This window comes from Heterocephalus glaber, unplaced genomic scaffold, assembly GCF_053883595.1.
Source record: "Heterocephalus glaber isolate CG9 unplaced genomic scaffold, H.glaber_assembly_v1.0 deba00001479, whole genome shotgun sequence".
Taxonomy (NCBI): domain Eukaryota; kingdom Metazoa; phylum Chordata; class Mammalia; order Rodentia; family Bathyergidae; genus Heterocephalus; species Heterocephalus glaber.
In genome coordinates this window covers 19,804,949-19,819,893 of record NW_028258316.1, presented here as the reverse complement: position 1 = coordinate 19,819,893, position 14,945 = coordinate 19,804,949, and the positions used below count along the sequence as shown (strand labels likewise).

Below are 14,945 nucleotides of genomic sequence, written 5' to 3'. Positions count from 1 at the left end.
GGGTTGTACTCTTAGGCTCCACTGGGCTTGAAAACCAATTGCTTAGTGTGCGGACTCAGATTGGGCTCACCTCCAGTTGTATCGGAATTTAAACCTGTGCTCTCTCAAATTGTAGACTTTATGTAAAGATAGTGTATACTGTGTGTGTGTGTGTGTGTGTGTGTGTGTATCAAAACCCCTGGGGAAAGAATGCACAGTTTTCATCACATTTCCAAGGAGTCCCATGTCTCCTGTGATACAAGTCACTGCCTTATGAAAGTCATTATTTAGGGCTGTTACTACTTCTTTTGTTCCTAGTCAAGGTCAGGCATATAAGAGATACCTCAAAATAGTTGTTCAACTGAACTGAATTCTGTTTGACTTTAGTTATGCCAGGTGTGGGAGTGGACTGAGCCTCTGGAGCTCAGTTTCCTTCCAGGTCAAGCGGAACTGAGAGTCTACTTCCTGGGGGCACATTGGGGCTAAATGAGAGCAGGAAGCACTTACTCCTGTGAATCTGTTTTCTTTTCCAAAGATTTTCTGGGGTTGGCTCAAGTTGGTATGTGGGCCTACATCATGGAAGCCTCCTCATTTTCCATAAATGAAATGAGGCAGCTAAAAAGTGGCTTTCAAATTGTGTTAGGACATCTTCCAACTTGACTCTGTCCTCGAAAACTCATATACCTCTGTTGTTTGCCCTTCCTTTTCCAGGAGGCTGCGGTTTTGGTCAGGTACAAGTCAAAGCTGACAAATCTCCAGCCTTTTGAATCTTAAATATTGTCTTGGCTCAACTTGTAGAAGTTACTGCTATAATCTTCATGACGCTCAAGGAAGAGAAACAAAATTCTCATATTCTCTGCATCTAGACAGTTGTGTTATTATGTATTTCCCTTCTGACAGCAGGAAAGAAAGACATTTTTTAGAAAGGTAATTTGAAAAGTGGGAATCTAATGTGTGCTGTAGTGGCTACTGGTCATAAGCAGCTATTAGACAATGAAAGAACTGAGGAGCGTTTAAATTGCAGTGTGTTGCAAGGATAAAATACAAGGATTTCAAAGACAGCATAAAAGAATAAAATGTAAAACACCCATTAATGATTTCTATATTTCTTTTGGGGTAAAAGCTACGTATTTTGTTTAAATTGAGTTAAATAAAATGATAATTAAAATTACTTTTACTTGCTTATTTTTTCCTTTTAAAATATGACTACTAAAAATTTAAGGTTATGTGGTTATGTTCTGTTTTTACTGGACAGCACTCTTATAAACAATTATTGCAACCTATTTTTTAGCACCAATCCTCAGCATTTTCGTCTGCATTTTGTGAGGAAGTTGACAGATGTGCAGGGTAAACTAATTTATGCCTAAAGAAAACTTATAGAAAATACTGCTTAGAAATCTTGAGTACCTACAATACTTCCCACTTAGGGTGGAAAGGTCTACTCTTAAAATGATTGTCAAAGTAGTTTCTGGTACTTTTTCTTTGAGTGGCACAAATAAAGATTTTCATTTCTGATTTGAAGTTGCTGAAACTTCCATCATTTTACTGACTTCAAGGAAGGGGGATAAATACGTAATTCCAAAGGAGCAAAATTCCTTGAAATGGGATGCATTATGGATACAGGGTGTCAACAGATGCCCTCTGAAGACACAGAGAGACACCTAAAGCCCCATCCCTCATTGTTCTGTCATCTTGTGGTATTTGGTTAACTTCTTCAAGTCTAAATTCTTTAGATCTCCAGAAGAGGTTTGAAGCTTTATCTTGAAGGGCTGTTGGGAGGATCAAGTGAGATAATAGTAACAAAGCCTCTTGGGGAACACCCCGAGGGGGGTCATGTCATGACCGTGACCACTGTCATCGTCATGTTAGGGCTCCATCACATGGGGACTTGTTTCCCATTCCCACTGACTCCACAGTCACCACCGTAGTCAGCCACAGACACTGGTAAGAGCTCTGGGACACAGTGTCCTGGGCCTTAAGACCCAACTCAGAGCCTCGCTGTGGAATCTTGAATCCCACATTCTCTCTAAGCCTCAGTTTCCCTATGTGTACCACCAGATGATGGAGCAGTACACTTTACACAGGGTGGTCCTTGGGGTGGGAATTTTATGATATATTCACAGGCTTTGTGCTGAAGAACGGATAGATTTCATGGCCAAATCAGTTTTAGAAACATCATGAAATACAAAGGGTTTTCAAAAAGATATTTCTCAGGTGCTCGAAAATTTCTCAGGAACATTTGGTATTACGACTTATCCAAGAATGGGAGAGAGCTGGCTACATTCTCCACATTTATTGGACTTTAAGAACTTTTTTAATGAGCACCTGGGAGCCCACTTTGGAAACCACTGATGGATCCTGCATACTCATCGTTTCTCCCTTCTGTGCAGGGAGGGGCCTATCACCAGCTCCTACCTTCAGCAGGCTGGAGACAGCAGCCTGTTCCCATGGTGCACTGCTCCCGCAGGGAGGACACCAGGAGCTCCAGCTCCTCCAGCCTGCTCAGGAGCTCTTTGACATCTGGAGCAGCAGCACAGCCACAGGCCTGGCGGGGGATGTTGATGCGGTGCGTGAAGACGATTTGATTTTCCCCATCCACTGTGTGCTCCTGGAAGCTTTCACTGGGCTCGGATGGAGGGGCCAGGTCTTTCTCCCCACTGGTTGATTCCAGATCCACAGAACACTGAGAGCCCAAGGGCAGCTTGATGTTGTACACATGGTTAAACACCACTGGCTGATTCTCCTCTGGCAAGGTGATGTTCACCCCACTCTGTCGCTTGTGCCTGATGACTTTCTTGAGGACCCCGCCTTCAGAAGAGAGGGCAAGTAAAGCCAGGAAGAGTCCCAGCAACAGCCGAGTCAAGGCCCCCATGGTGGAGGTGGGTTTGGCTGGGTGTTTCTAGGGTTCTGGGATGTCTTACTCTCGTACTAATTTGGAAATTAGAAGTGCAGGGTAGAATCCAAATCAGTTGTCTTCAGTCTTCTTGAAAGAATGATTTTCTACAAGTAAATGAAGGAAAACAAACTTATTAGTATCTACTATGCATTGAATCTACTGGATATCTACTATTCCAAGTGAACTTTGGTTTTATATCATCTGTGCTTGGAGCTCTCCTGATGTCCCTTGAGTATATACTGTAGTGAGTCTATAAAATAGTGTCTAAAAGAATTTTGCAATCTTGAAGGGATTATTTCACTTACTATTCAATTTCTGGAAATTTAAGGACACAACAGAGAATTGCGGAAAGAGCAGAACTTTGGAATGAGGAGGGCATGGGTTTGTCTCTCTCTTACTCTAGGCCCTTGGGTAAGTTATGTAACTTTTCTTTTTCCTTCTTCACTTTTTAAATTTTTTATTTTTATTTTTATTTTATTTTGAGACAGGCTCTTGCTATGCAGGTCAGGTTGGCCTTGAACATATTATGTAGCCCAGGCTAGCCTCTAATGCATGTTGATTCTCTGGCCTCAGCCTCCTGAGTGCTGGGATTACAGGCGTACGACATCATGCCCAGCCCTTATTTTACTTTATGTACAGTGAAGATCATAATAGTTAATAACAGTGGGCTGGGGATTTAGCTCAGTGGTTTCACCGCCTGCTGCGCAAGCGCAAGGACCCGAGTTCAATCCCCGGTACCAAAAAAAAAAAGAAAGTTAATAACAGAGTTGAAAGAATGATATAAATGAGAGTATTAAGTAGAACTCACTTGTGTATTTATTAATTTCTTCAATACTTACCAGCCAAGTCCTCTGAGTGGTTTATTAGAGTGACATGAAGGTTATAACCCCTGTCAATGGTTTATAACCCCTGTCTCTTATTACTGACCTTTTGCAGTGATTTTAACGCTGACCTTCCAAACTGAATTTAACACTATCTGACAGCTTCTTTTCTGTCAGGAAAGCCAGAGGGCAACATGAAGGACACCAGAACATACCCTGAGCTTTAATCTCAGCCAAGCTTCTTTCTGGTTATGTGACTGATGGCATAGTATTCTCTTTCTTTCGGTACCTGAGTTTCCTCTCTTGATTTCTATCCAAAAGTTTCAAACAGTCTGGTTTTCAGAAGAGCCTGAACCAGTTGTTTACATTGATATTCACAGCAATGAAGGCCTGAGAAATGATGCCCTTGGGCCTTTGATGTGTCCTCCAATCGACCAGCACTTACAGAATTCCTGTTCCCCGAGGCTCCCACAACAGAGTTTTGTGGATGGTACAAAGAGATGCAAGAACAGGTGTCTGTCCTCAAGGGATTTAACAATACAATTAAGAAGAAAATAGAATCATCCATTTAATACTCAGGGAACAAAGAAAGAAGGAATGGAAAGGATTTATATTGTGGGTACAGAATTTAACTGCTCACAGGGTTTGAAAGACAAAGGAATTGTCCAAAGAATGACAGGGTCTGGCTTATGAGAAAGGGTGAAATTTAAACTGAGCCTTCCGTAGTGAGAAAGGAAATAGTATTGAGAAAACATGCTACCATGAAGCAGTTCTGACTGTGCTGTCTTATTCATCTGTCCTGTGGCTGTTCTACCATACAGGCAGTCAGGTAGCAGAGGATAGGAGAGTTACCTAAGGGAGTTGAGAAATTACAGAATGAAGACAGAAAGACAAGTACAACATTGACTAACACAACTCTGTGGATATGTGTGAGAGTGATGTATACATGGTATGAGGCCATTCACTATCCTCTTCAATTAGTAAATACACCTGAATATAGTTCAAAAAATAATTGGACAGCCATTTGGTCTTTAGTAAGGAATTTCACAAACTTGCATTTCCTTATGCCTATGGTATTCTTACACTTGCATATTGTAAGTTACCCGTTTATGTCAAGTAGCTGTGGGATTCAGATTGCTTATCCTGTAAGAAGTTTTCCAACTTTTCCCCCAGGAACATCTTATCCCAATAGTAGAAAGCATCAATGATTACCTCCTTCATGATGGCAGAAAGCCTGTGAAAAACTTGAGGGACTCGGGGCAACAAAACCTGAACAGAGAAATGCTTTAGTAAGATTGAGAATGCGTCTGGAGGTCGAGAAAGCCCCTGCCAGGCATTTAACAAAGTACATTCTAGCCACACTCCTGATGAATCCTAATTATATTAATATTGATATTTTACCAACTATTCAAGTAATGTTTACTTAGGGCAACTACTCTGTGGTTAGGGGAAAAAACCCATTCTTCTGAACATACTTTCTCATTCAAATTTGTTTCCTAAGTAATTATTTGTGGATCTGTGATGTAGGTAAGGCTGTTACAAAGATGAAGACTGTTACAAAGAGGAGAATTTGGCACATTCTCTTCTCTGGAATTGATAACATCTACTTCATTTGTTTACTAGAAAAATATTTGCATGTGCTATTGGAATGCCTGCTTTAATTCTCATTATTCACAGAAAGACCTTTCCTACTTTCATCCCATAAATTCTTCAGTTTTTGAAGGATGATGGGGCAAGCTTGAAGTGTTTTTAAACTTTTACCTTAAAACTCTTTTGTGTGAAGTGTGTGTGTGTGTGTGTGTGTGTGTGTTGCATTGCTAAATGACTCAGATTTCCATCTAAAAAGCCACTAGAATTGTTGGTCAAGACTCCAAGGCAGTGAGTTTAGGGTGGTAATGATCAATGTGTGAGTAGGGTGAGGATTTTTCACTGTATATTGAAGAGATGGGCACTTCCACATGTCAAATTGGGAGAAGGACGTCATTCCTGAGTGCTCTGCATTTCCCATTGGTTCATGGTGCTCCGAGGGCAGGTGGACAACTTTGTGCTTTGGGAAGACCCATCATATCTTCCACATTTTGGAAAATGCTTAAACTTTACTATTAGACCCACTTGGGTATAAATGCCACCCAGTGGCTCTGTCACTTTGGCAAGCTACTAATCCTGTCTAGATCATGGCCTCATTTATAAACTAGGGCTCGAAACCGTTCCGGGGGGAATTAAGGATTAGAGACCTGTACATGGAGCACTCAGTATGGTATTGGGCCCATAGTAGGCATCATTAAACCAGAGCTGCTATTTTGTTGTACTTCTGGGAACAAATGAAACCTAGCAAATGCTCACACGAGTGGCCTCCTTTTTTTTAAGCTGGAACATGACATCCTAGTGGAATTCTATCCCAAACTCAGCAGCATCTTGGATCTAGATCAGAGGAGCAGTAGAAATTACTGACGGGTGAGGAGGTAAACCTTGTGAAGATCAGTTTACTAGAACTAGAAATACTTATTCCAGAGAGGGAAAAACCAGGGAGCAAATAATGACCTTCAAGAATGCAAAATATTCTCATGCAGACAACTGGCTGGTTTATGTCTCCTTTGAGGCTGAGACCTAGAGAAAGTGACTTGAGATTGCAGTTTGGGAGATTTAAATTAGACATAAACAATCAAGGTCTGATAGGAGGGTTTTGTATCTTAAGAATGAGCAATTTATTCTACAGAGATTCTTTAAAAGCCTAAGTAGATGCTTATCTTTAGAGGAAGTGATCAGTAAGGAAAGGTCTGGAAAATGTCTTGAATGAGAAAGGACTGCAGACTTGTGCTGTTTACCCTGTAGCTGAGAACAGTAAAGTTGAGGGGAACAGATTGCTATGTCTAAATTCCAGAGAAGCAGGAGATGTCTCATCTCTCTGCACACCCCCAAACAGAATAAGCACTAATGTGTGCATATGTTGGGGATCAGTTAAAGAAGGTACCTTTGTGCACACAGGAGAGAGATCTTTCTAGGTGAGCTGTTTAATAGGTAACATTTTGGGGCAGCATGGATTAAACTAAAGGTTATTTTTAGGCACCTCTCCACAGGACAAAGATCATTTCTAGAGATAAAAATAAAGTCTTTGAATTTTTCCCTCATCACAGCTGTAGAATAAACAATAAACAATTTCACTTTTAGATAATGATAACACATCCAACTGGCTAGAGTCACATTTCAGAATTACTTATGACTTCATTTTTAGTAATGCACAGAATATATTCCTCTTGTTGACTAAAGTATGCATGTGAAATACCTGAGGTTTGGAGGGACAAGGATGATTAAAGATGCAGATGAATTTGTTTCCACGTCATTGTGGCAACACATGAGACATCTTACACCAATTTTCTTCTGGCTTATAGGCAAGAGAATTTTACTGTGCCCAGTCTGTCAAGCATGGAGTTGCTTACATGGGTGTTCTTAAATGTTCTTGAAATCCCTCACCCCTTGTCCTTCCCAACATTCATAAATTCCTTCTTGGAATGTGTCAGGAAGAGACAGGAGCCAGGAAACAGCCTTAAGTGTGGATTTTTTTTTCCCTAGGACATCTGATCCTCACAACCCAGTGAGGTCAGCACAACCTGAGGCATAGAAGAATCAAAAATATTTGAACTAAAAACCAAGGACTCTCCCAGCCCTGGGTGTTTGGGTCCCAGTACTCAGAAGCAATTATCCCTTTAGGTAAAGTGGTGCCTTAGTTGGTGCCCAGTTAGAATATTAATGGGGCCAGCAATCACTCAGAGGCCAAAGAATTAATTCATTTGGAAATAATTTATTCTTGTGTCCAACAGAGATGAGCTAAATGAGTATAACATCAGGCTATAGGCTAGCCTGGAGATGTAGGGGCTTTCAGACACAGTGATGGGCATATCTTGCTCTTGATGAGCTCACGGCCCTACAAAGGAGGCAGACATGAGAACAGATTGTTACCGGGAACAATGATAAACACTAAAGTGGAATAAATACCCAGGAAGAGTCTGTGTAATGCTGGAGAATATCTGATCTAGAGTCAGCCTGATACTGTTAGAAGTTGGCTATGCCACTAGGCATTAGTTTGACCCATATGGAGTTGCCATTTTTTTTTTTAGAATCAAAATGGTTAGGTAGTGGCAACTCCATATGACTCCATAGGACTGTAGGTAGTAGTTATAACCTTGATGTGTAACATTCCCTCTCTAGGCCTAAGTGTTTTCATTTGTAAAATGGTAACACTAATGTTAACTCCATAGTAAAGTCGTTTCAGCTGCAAGTGAGAATAAATGAGATCAAATGAGACAATGCACACCAAACAATTAGTTCACACTAGGAAAAAGTAAATCTTAGTGTCTGGTGTGCATGATTGCTTGGGTCCTTTGAAGAAAGCAGTTGACAGAAGGGTAGTCTCTGGTGAGTAAGAGAATTGTAAGAGAATTCTGAGAAGTCTCCTCTTCCCCAAAAGACCACTTTTCCCCCAGAAAAAGCCCACTGTTGCCTTTTTCCTGAAAGAGTGTAATTCTTAGTGTTTCAGTTTGTCAAGTAATAAGGATCCTCTGAAACCCTTAGGAAAGCAAAAAGGCTATGGCTAGCCCTGGTTTTCCCCTTAACCTATCTAGTCTAATTCAGTAGCAGGAAAAGCCTAGCTGCGGCCCTTTTCTGGGAGGTCAGTTCACTGGCCAAGGCTTTTCAGACGTCATCCTGCTACTAGGATGGAGGCCTATATCTTCCCCCAGATCCTGGGGAGGGGACAGGGGGGTCTTGGGGGATTACAAAAGAAATGTACCATCGCACGGTAGCTATAGTTAATAATGTTGTATTATACTCTTGCAATTTGATAAGACAGATCCTCAGTATTCTCAACACACACACACACACGCACACACACACCCCATACAAGGGTAAATGTGCAAGATCATGGCTATATTAAGTCTGTTAACCGTTTCAAAGTGTGTGTATATTAAATAATTATGTTGTAGACTTTCATTCATAAATTATACCTCATTAAAGCTGGAAGAAAAAACTAAAAAAAAGCATATGTGAAAGGTTTCCATTCTTTTTTTTCTCTTTTCTGGCACTGGGTATTGACTGCAGGGCCTTGCGCATGCTAGGCAACACTGTAAATACTTTATGACTGAACGAAAGCCTATCACCCCCCCCCCCCCACCTCAGAATCTTTCATGGTACTGGAATTATACCCAGAGGATTTTCATTAAGCTACACATACATCCCCAGGCTTTTTATTTTATTTTATTTGTTTTTTGAGAGAGGGCCTTGCTAAGTTGCCCAGGCTGGTCTTGAACTTGCAATCCTTTTGTCTCAGCCTCCTGAGTAGCTATAGACGTGTACCTCATGGTGTCCGGTGGGGTTTCTATTAATTCTTAGTCTTCAGTCATTGTAACTGTTTCCAGAGAGAAATATCAGGATGTGAACTTGGAGAATATCAGTGTTAAGCAATTTTTAAACTTCTTGGTCCTGTAAGCTTATTTTTATTTATCCATCCATTTACCCATCTTTTGAGTGCTTAATTCTTAACTACCTACCATGTGCCACACCATTAAGCAGGATTGACACAACAGTGAAGATAAACATGCTCTGTATATAACAAGGCTCACACCCTCCTCCCAAAGGAAAATGTAATTGCTTTTAAATTCATGCATTGTAGATTTACTCTTTATGAAGCTCTAAGTGCTATGGGGTTGGGAATGTGGCACAAAGCCAATAGCAAGAGTATAGATGTTAAGATTCTTTCAAAGCTAATCAATGTTTATTTATTAGGAGCTACACAATATGCTGGACACTGAGGAAAGGAGGCTGAATAAAAAGTGATTTCCTCTTCCCAGAGATTCCTAAACTAGGACATATAAGCAAGATTTGGTAGCCTAAGAGAGAGAATTAAGGAAGGCAGTGTCATTCTAAGCCATAAAGTTCATGGAGGGCTTCCTGGAGGAGAAAGGGCATAGTCTTGACAAATACTGGTTAAAGGGAACTTAGATGATCAGGGAGAAGTTGATATACTAACAATGATAATAGATGTAATAAAGATAAGAGGAAATATTGTATAATGAGTGTTTATTTTAACCAGATCCTATGTTAACCATTTTAAATATCCAATTTCAAATTCTCATAAAATTACACGAGGTTGACTCCATCCTCCTTCCGCAGATGAAGAAATGGAGATGTAGAATCATTAAATGGTTTGTGTAAGTTCAGATATTTCCTTAGTTGTAGCATCAGGATTTGAACCCAAGTCCACCTGAGTCCGAAGGCAGTGCATTGAACTATCATCTTAGGTGGCCTTTGTGCTGGAGGGCCAAGGAAAGGAGTTATGGTTCCAGGACAGACCCACATTGACCTTTCTGACTTTATGGCAGTATTTATAGCCTCCAACCCCAAGGAAGGGAACTAAAAGGCCAATCCCTGGGATCTAGAAGGTGCCAGACTTCCTGGTGCCTGCTATAAAGATGAGACAAGCTGATGCACAACTCTGAGATGCTATTTCTATTACATTTGGGAGAGGGTTCCAGGTACTTCAGAGGATTCTAGAAAGCTCCTTCACCATCTCTGTCTGGACAAGTCTATCTGTCCTTCAAAGTAAAACTAAAATAAATATCCATTATTACAAGTTTCCTCAGATAACTTCAACTAAAGATTGAGCTTTCTCTCTTTTGAATTGTCTGAATACTTGATCTGATATTATTGCCACCATATATTATTTTTAAAAGATTTTGGGTGACTTTCTTATGTTTGTATACCTTCTGAGAAAATTAGATAGTTCTACTTTGGAAGTTAGCTAATTCTACTTTGTGTTTATGTACAGATAGCTCCATATACTAAGTTAGCATACAGCAGTTAGATTGTATTCCATGAGGGCAAGGACTACATCTGAGACCTTCATGTCTTCATATGAACTCCAAACACTGTCTACAACATAATAAAAGCATAGTATATGTATATTGACTACAATATAGCTGAAAATATTTCTTGGTTTGAAGTCAACACATAGCACATTCTCCTATCTGTAGTATGAGCGAACAAATACTCTTATTTTCCTGGTGAGTAATGTAGTTATTTCTGTGATCCCTTCTAACTCAAGATGTATCAGAGAATTCATCACAACTTCAAATCTGTAATTAGTCTCGTTTTTATTCATTTGGGTTTTTGGTAACTACTTACTATTTACCAGATACCATGCTAAGTATAACAAAAGTGACTAAGATAGATCTCCCTCCTTCCTAAAGAATTGTTGTCAGTGCCCCAGGCTCCTGAGAGCCCAGTGTTGTCTGAGTGCAGACAGGCTTTCTGCATGACCAGAACGAATTGCATTAGCAGAAAGTAGACCTACCAGGCCTGTAACATATCACTGTGAAACTCTTATTTTAGGTTTTGGTGTGAAGGAAGCATCCTGGCTTATTAATCATTGACCCTTCTGACTTTATTGCAGTATCTATTGTTCATTAAATTTAGGTCACTCTCTCTCTCTCCTTTTGAATTGTGGCCTTTTATTATTTAAGTTCAGGCTTGGGAGATTTCTGCTGGGAAGAAGGACTGCATTGGCTGTTGGTCTCCAGATGATATGTGTTATGGCTTGGCAGAAAGTTTGTCTGGATTTTGCTCATGTTCAGAGACTTTGCCTGAGACTGAGATTAAGGGCAGCAGACTAATAAATCTTGCAGAAGAAATTTCAAGGCAGTCTAATGTTGAGGTGGTGTCATGGCTACTGTTGAGGGCTTTTAACCAGATTTATGTTGAGAATCAAGAGCAAAAAGCCCAGCAGAATGATTGAAAAGGTTGTGAGTTTTTGCAGAAAGGAAACTCCAGTAAAGTTGTAGCCTGCACAAATGGAACAGAAGAAACATTGGTCACTGAAAAGCCTAACAAGAAAAAGCCAAGTATTTCAGAAGAGTAAAATAGAAAAGATGGCCTGAGGACATTACAAAAACCAGCAGGACTCCACCCTTTGCCGTCTCAAAATTGCAAAAATGAGACTTTGCTTTGAGAAGAGAGCCCCAGAGAACCATGTTCCAGAATAGTGGTAGTCTAGGGAAGTTGTTCATAGTCAGTGGACCCCTACAGCCAAGAGAGAAGGAAGCTTGTCTACTGCCACAGCTGGTGGCAGACATTGGTATCATCCATGTGGTGCTAGTTTTAGGTACACGCAGAATGCAAAGAGTTGTGGGGTCAGGAAGGCTTCCACCCAGATTTCAGAAGGCCTGGGAGGCCAGGTAGTGTGCCTCTAAGAGGGCAGTGTGTGAAGCTGTGAGTGTGAAGCAAAAGGTGCAGTGGAGACCCCAGAAATTTGGAGAAGCCAGGAACATGGATCATCCAAGGAAAGCAACAAGGAAGGAGCAAAGCCAGCCAAAGAAAGAAGCCATGGTAGCTACAACTACTAGAAGTGCCATAGGAGAGGAATCACCCAAGCCCTTTGGAGTTCACGACTTGCCACAGATTGCCAGGGATGCTGGAAACGAAACTGTGAGATTTAATGTTTGCCCTGCTGGATTTCGGTCTTGCTTTATTACCATTCCTTGCTATTGTGCTGTTTGTACCTTTTGGAATGGAAATGTCTATTTTGTGCCATTGAATGTTGGAAGAGTTTAACTTTCTTTTCATTTGTACAGGGGCTTGCAGCTAAGAGTTTTCCTTAAATCTAAGAGGAAACTTTGGACTTGGACTTTTCAGCAATGCTGAAACTGTTAGGACTTAAATACCATTTGTACAAAGGGATACACAACAGTCCTTGGGGGACCAGGAGCAGAATGTTATGACTTGTGTCTAGATGCCCCTCCAAAGCCTTATGCAATTTTAAGTGAGGCTTTTTCAGAGGTGGCTGGATTTAGAGTGTGTGATGCTGGGATTGATTCATGGTGCAAAGCTAGGATTAGAGGTGTGAGTGCTACCCACCTTAAGTAGCCTGGATAAGATATAAGGAATATAAAGAGCCATGGTTGTTCTTCTCATACTTGTTTTGCTGCCTTCTGCCCACCATGAACTGTTTCTCCTCTGTGATACCTGTCTGCCACACCACCCTGCCCTGGAGCCAGCCAATTATTGACTGAAACATCTGCAAACTGTGAGCTAAATAAAGCTTTCCTCCTTTAACTTTGAGTGTCAGTTATTTTGTCCCAGCAAGGAGAAAAGTAACTAAGACACTGGAGATTGGAGGGGGGTCTCATAGGAGAATGTAATAGAAAGTGCAACCAATTGAACAGTGGAAAGAGGAACAGAAGCACACTTCATCTCAGCACTCATGTGACCTTGGATAAACAACATCCACATTTCAGGCAAAATAAGCCAATGTGTGTGGCCCCAATTCTAGGGTCTATTAGGTTCCAGTGACCCATGGCATATTGTTAATTTGACAGTATTTCTGTCGAACTTAATTTTAGATTTCACTTTAGACTCAAACCAAATGGCCAGTATTAAGTACAAAACTCAAAATTCCCCAAATTCCGAGTTTTTCTTAAGTTGTTTGGCTGAAGCATTGTTGTTATTTTATGGCCTTCTCCTTCCTTTCCTACCTCTTAACCCTTGAACAAAAGTTTCATTACCAACCAAATTAAACCCACAAATCTTAATCCATAAAATATTTCCATCTAGATGCCATAATGAGATTCATATTTGTGGTTTAGTATACCTAAGAAAAGCTCAGATGAAATATAACTAGATCCATTGATACATTCAGACCACAAACTGCCCTGGAGTAGTCTGGTTTCAATTTTTGAAATGAAATTGCAGAGCTTTGCTTTTTCTCTTCAATTTCTTTCCTAGACAGAAAGGAAAATAAAAAGCAGGTCTGACTCAGTGGCAATAATATAGATTCTTGTAAAATTCTGGAAAATTGTTTCAAAATAGATCTGAATTCATTTTCCAATGGAACAATGGCCTTCTCTATTTTATCCTTCATCTAGAATTTTAAGAAATCTAGTTATCTCTTTCACAAATCTTGGAAAGTGAGTTCTCAGGTATGTGAGCCAAGGTTAAGAAATTAGAGACTTATGTAGGAAGGACAAGTTACAGAGACAACTCAACATAGGATTGGAGAGTGGGGAAAATGTGTGCCAAATATTTGGCATAGTAGGAACAGAAAGATTTGGAAATCTTTTCCAACTCAATGTGCTGAATCTCAAATGAATAGAATTCTGTTTGACTGAGGCCTGAGTCAGAAGGAGCCAGGTGGGACCAAAGTCTGTCAGAATTGCGTTCAGTCATGTGTGCTACACTGTGACAGAATATGACCCCCAAATGTAAGACTGTTAGCAAGAAACTGGACTCTTAGGGAAAACTAAGCCTACTCCATTAATTTATGTGATCCTAAGCAAGGCTTGCTTTCATTGTCTCCTTTCTCTTTCTCAAGGTAGGGTCACATAAATGCTATAGTCAAAATGAATATTGAGCATATCTGTGCTTTATGTGCCTTATGTGAACTCTCTCAGTTTTCTCACTTTATAGATGAAGAAATGGAGGCTCCCATGCTCCAGGTCACACAGCTAGAAAGGGGAGCAGAAATGTCATTCAGGTGGGTTGACCAGTTGGTCAGAGGTAGTATTCCTAACCATCAGCTCCTTGCTCCATTTTAATGATGCCAAAGGGTGGTTTGCATGACAAAGTTCAAAGGACTAACTTCAAAAGGACTGAATGTTTTGGGCTCCTGCATGACTGCTGGCAATGGAAACCCTTTATGATTTATAGACTGGGCAGGAGAATATAGAAATATATCTAACTATTGACTCAGACTTCATTTAACTGTATAACTTTAAGTGGTATTTTCATGTATAATCTGCAACATATTGAGAACTATTAAGGGAGGTGGCAAAAAGATTTCCTAATTAAACATGTTTGGGAAATGCTATTTTTAAACCAAATGTTATTTTAAGCCAAAAAAATTACATAGCATTCTTTGCTTCAGGATTTTCCAGGGTCTTTCATGTGCTTGTGTTCATGGAAATCTCTAAGAAAGAGAGTTTATAGAGTGTTTCCCAAACTCACTAGATTATTTTCTGTTTGAAGTGTGTCACAAGATTAGGTCTGCAGTCACACAATGTGCAAGGGCTGAGATAGAACAAATCCCTGACCCTTTCTCCTTTCACATTTCCTCATGTATTGATGGGAAATGATGATATACCTGTCTGTAATAAGGTGTGAATCCCCAGGATTGGAAGGCTTGCATCCATTTAAACTAAGAATGGAACAAATAAGTTAACATTTATCATATGCCTGGCACTTGACAGAAGCCATTTAATTGTGAG

The 14,945-nt window shown here is 40.3% G+C and overlaps 1 protein-coding gene across 17 annotated transcripts in view; it reads right to left on the bottom strand.

The window, feature by feature from the left end:
- The window catches only part of Tnc (tenascin C), a 92,653-nt gene that overhangs the window by 63,901 nt on the left and 13,807 nt on the right, over positions 1 to 14,945 (bottom strand). For 15 of the 17 annotated variants that reach the window (XM_087183307.1, XM_004849485.4, XM_021262177.2 and 12 more), the window contains exon 2: positions 2,395 to 2,979. In XM_087183307.1, coding sequence (XP_087039433.1) covers positions 2,395 to 2,851 — 457 coding nt within the window. In that variant the 5' untranslated portion in view covers positions 2,852 to 2,979. Of the gene's footprint in view, positions 1 to 2,394; positions 2,980 to 4,908; positions 4,966 to 14,945 lie in introns of those variants that run through there. The other 2 variants (XM_021262176.2, XM_021262179.2) reach the window with 2 other exon arrangements.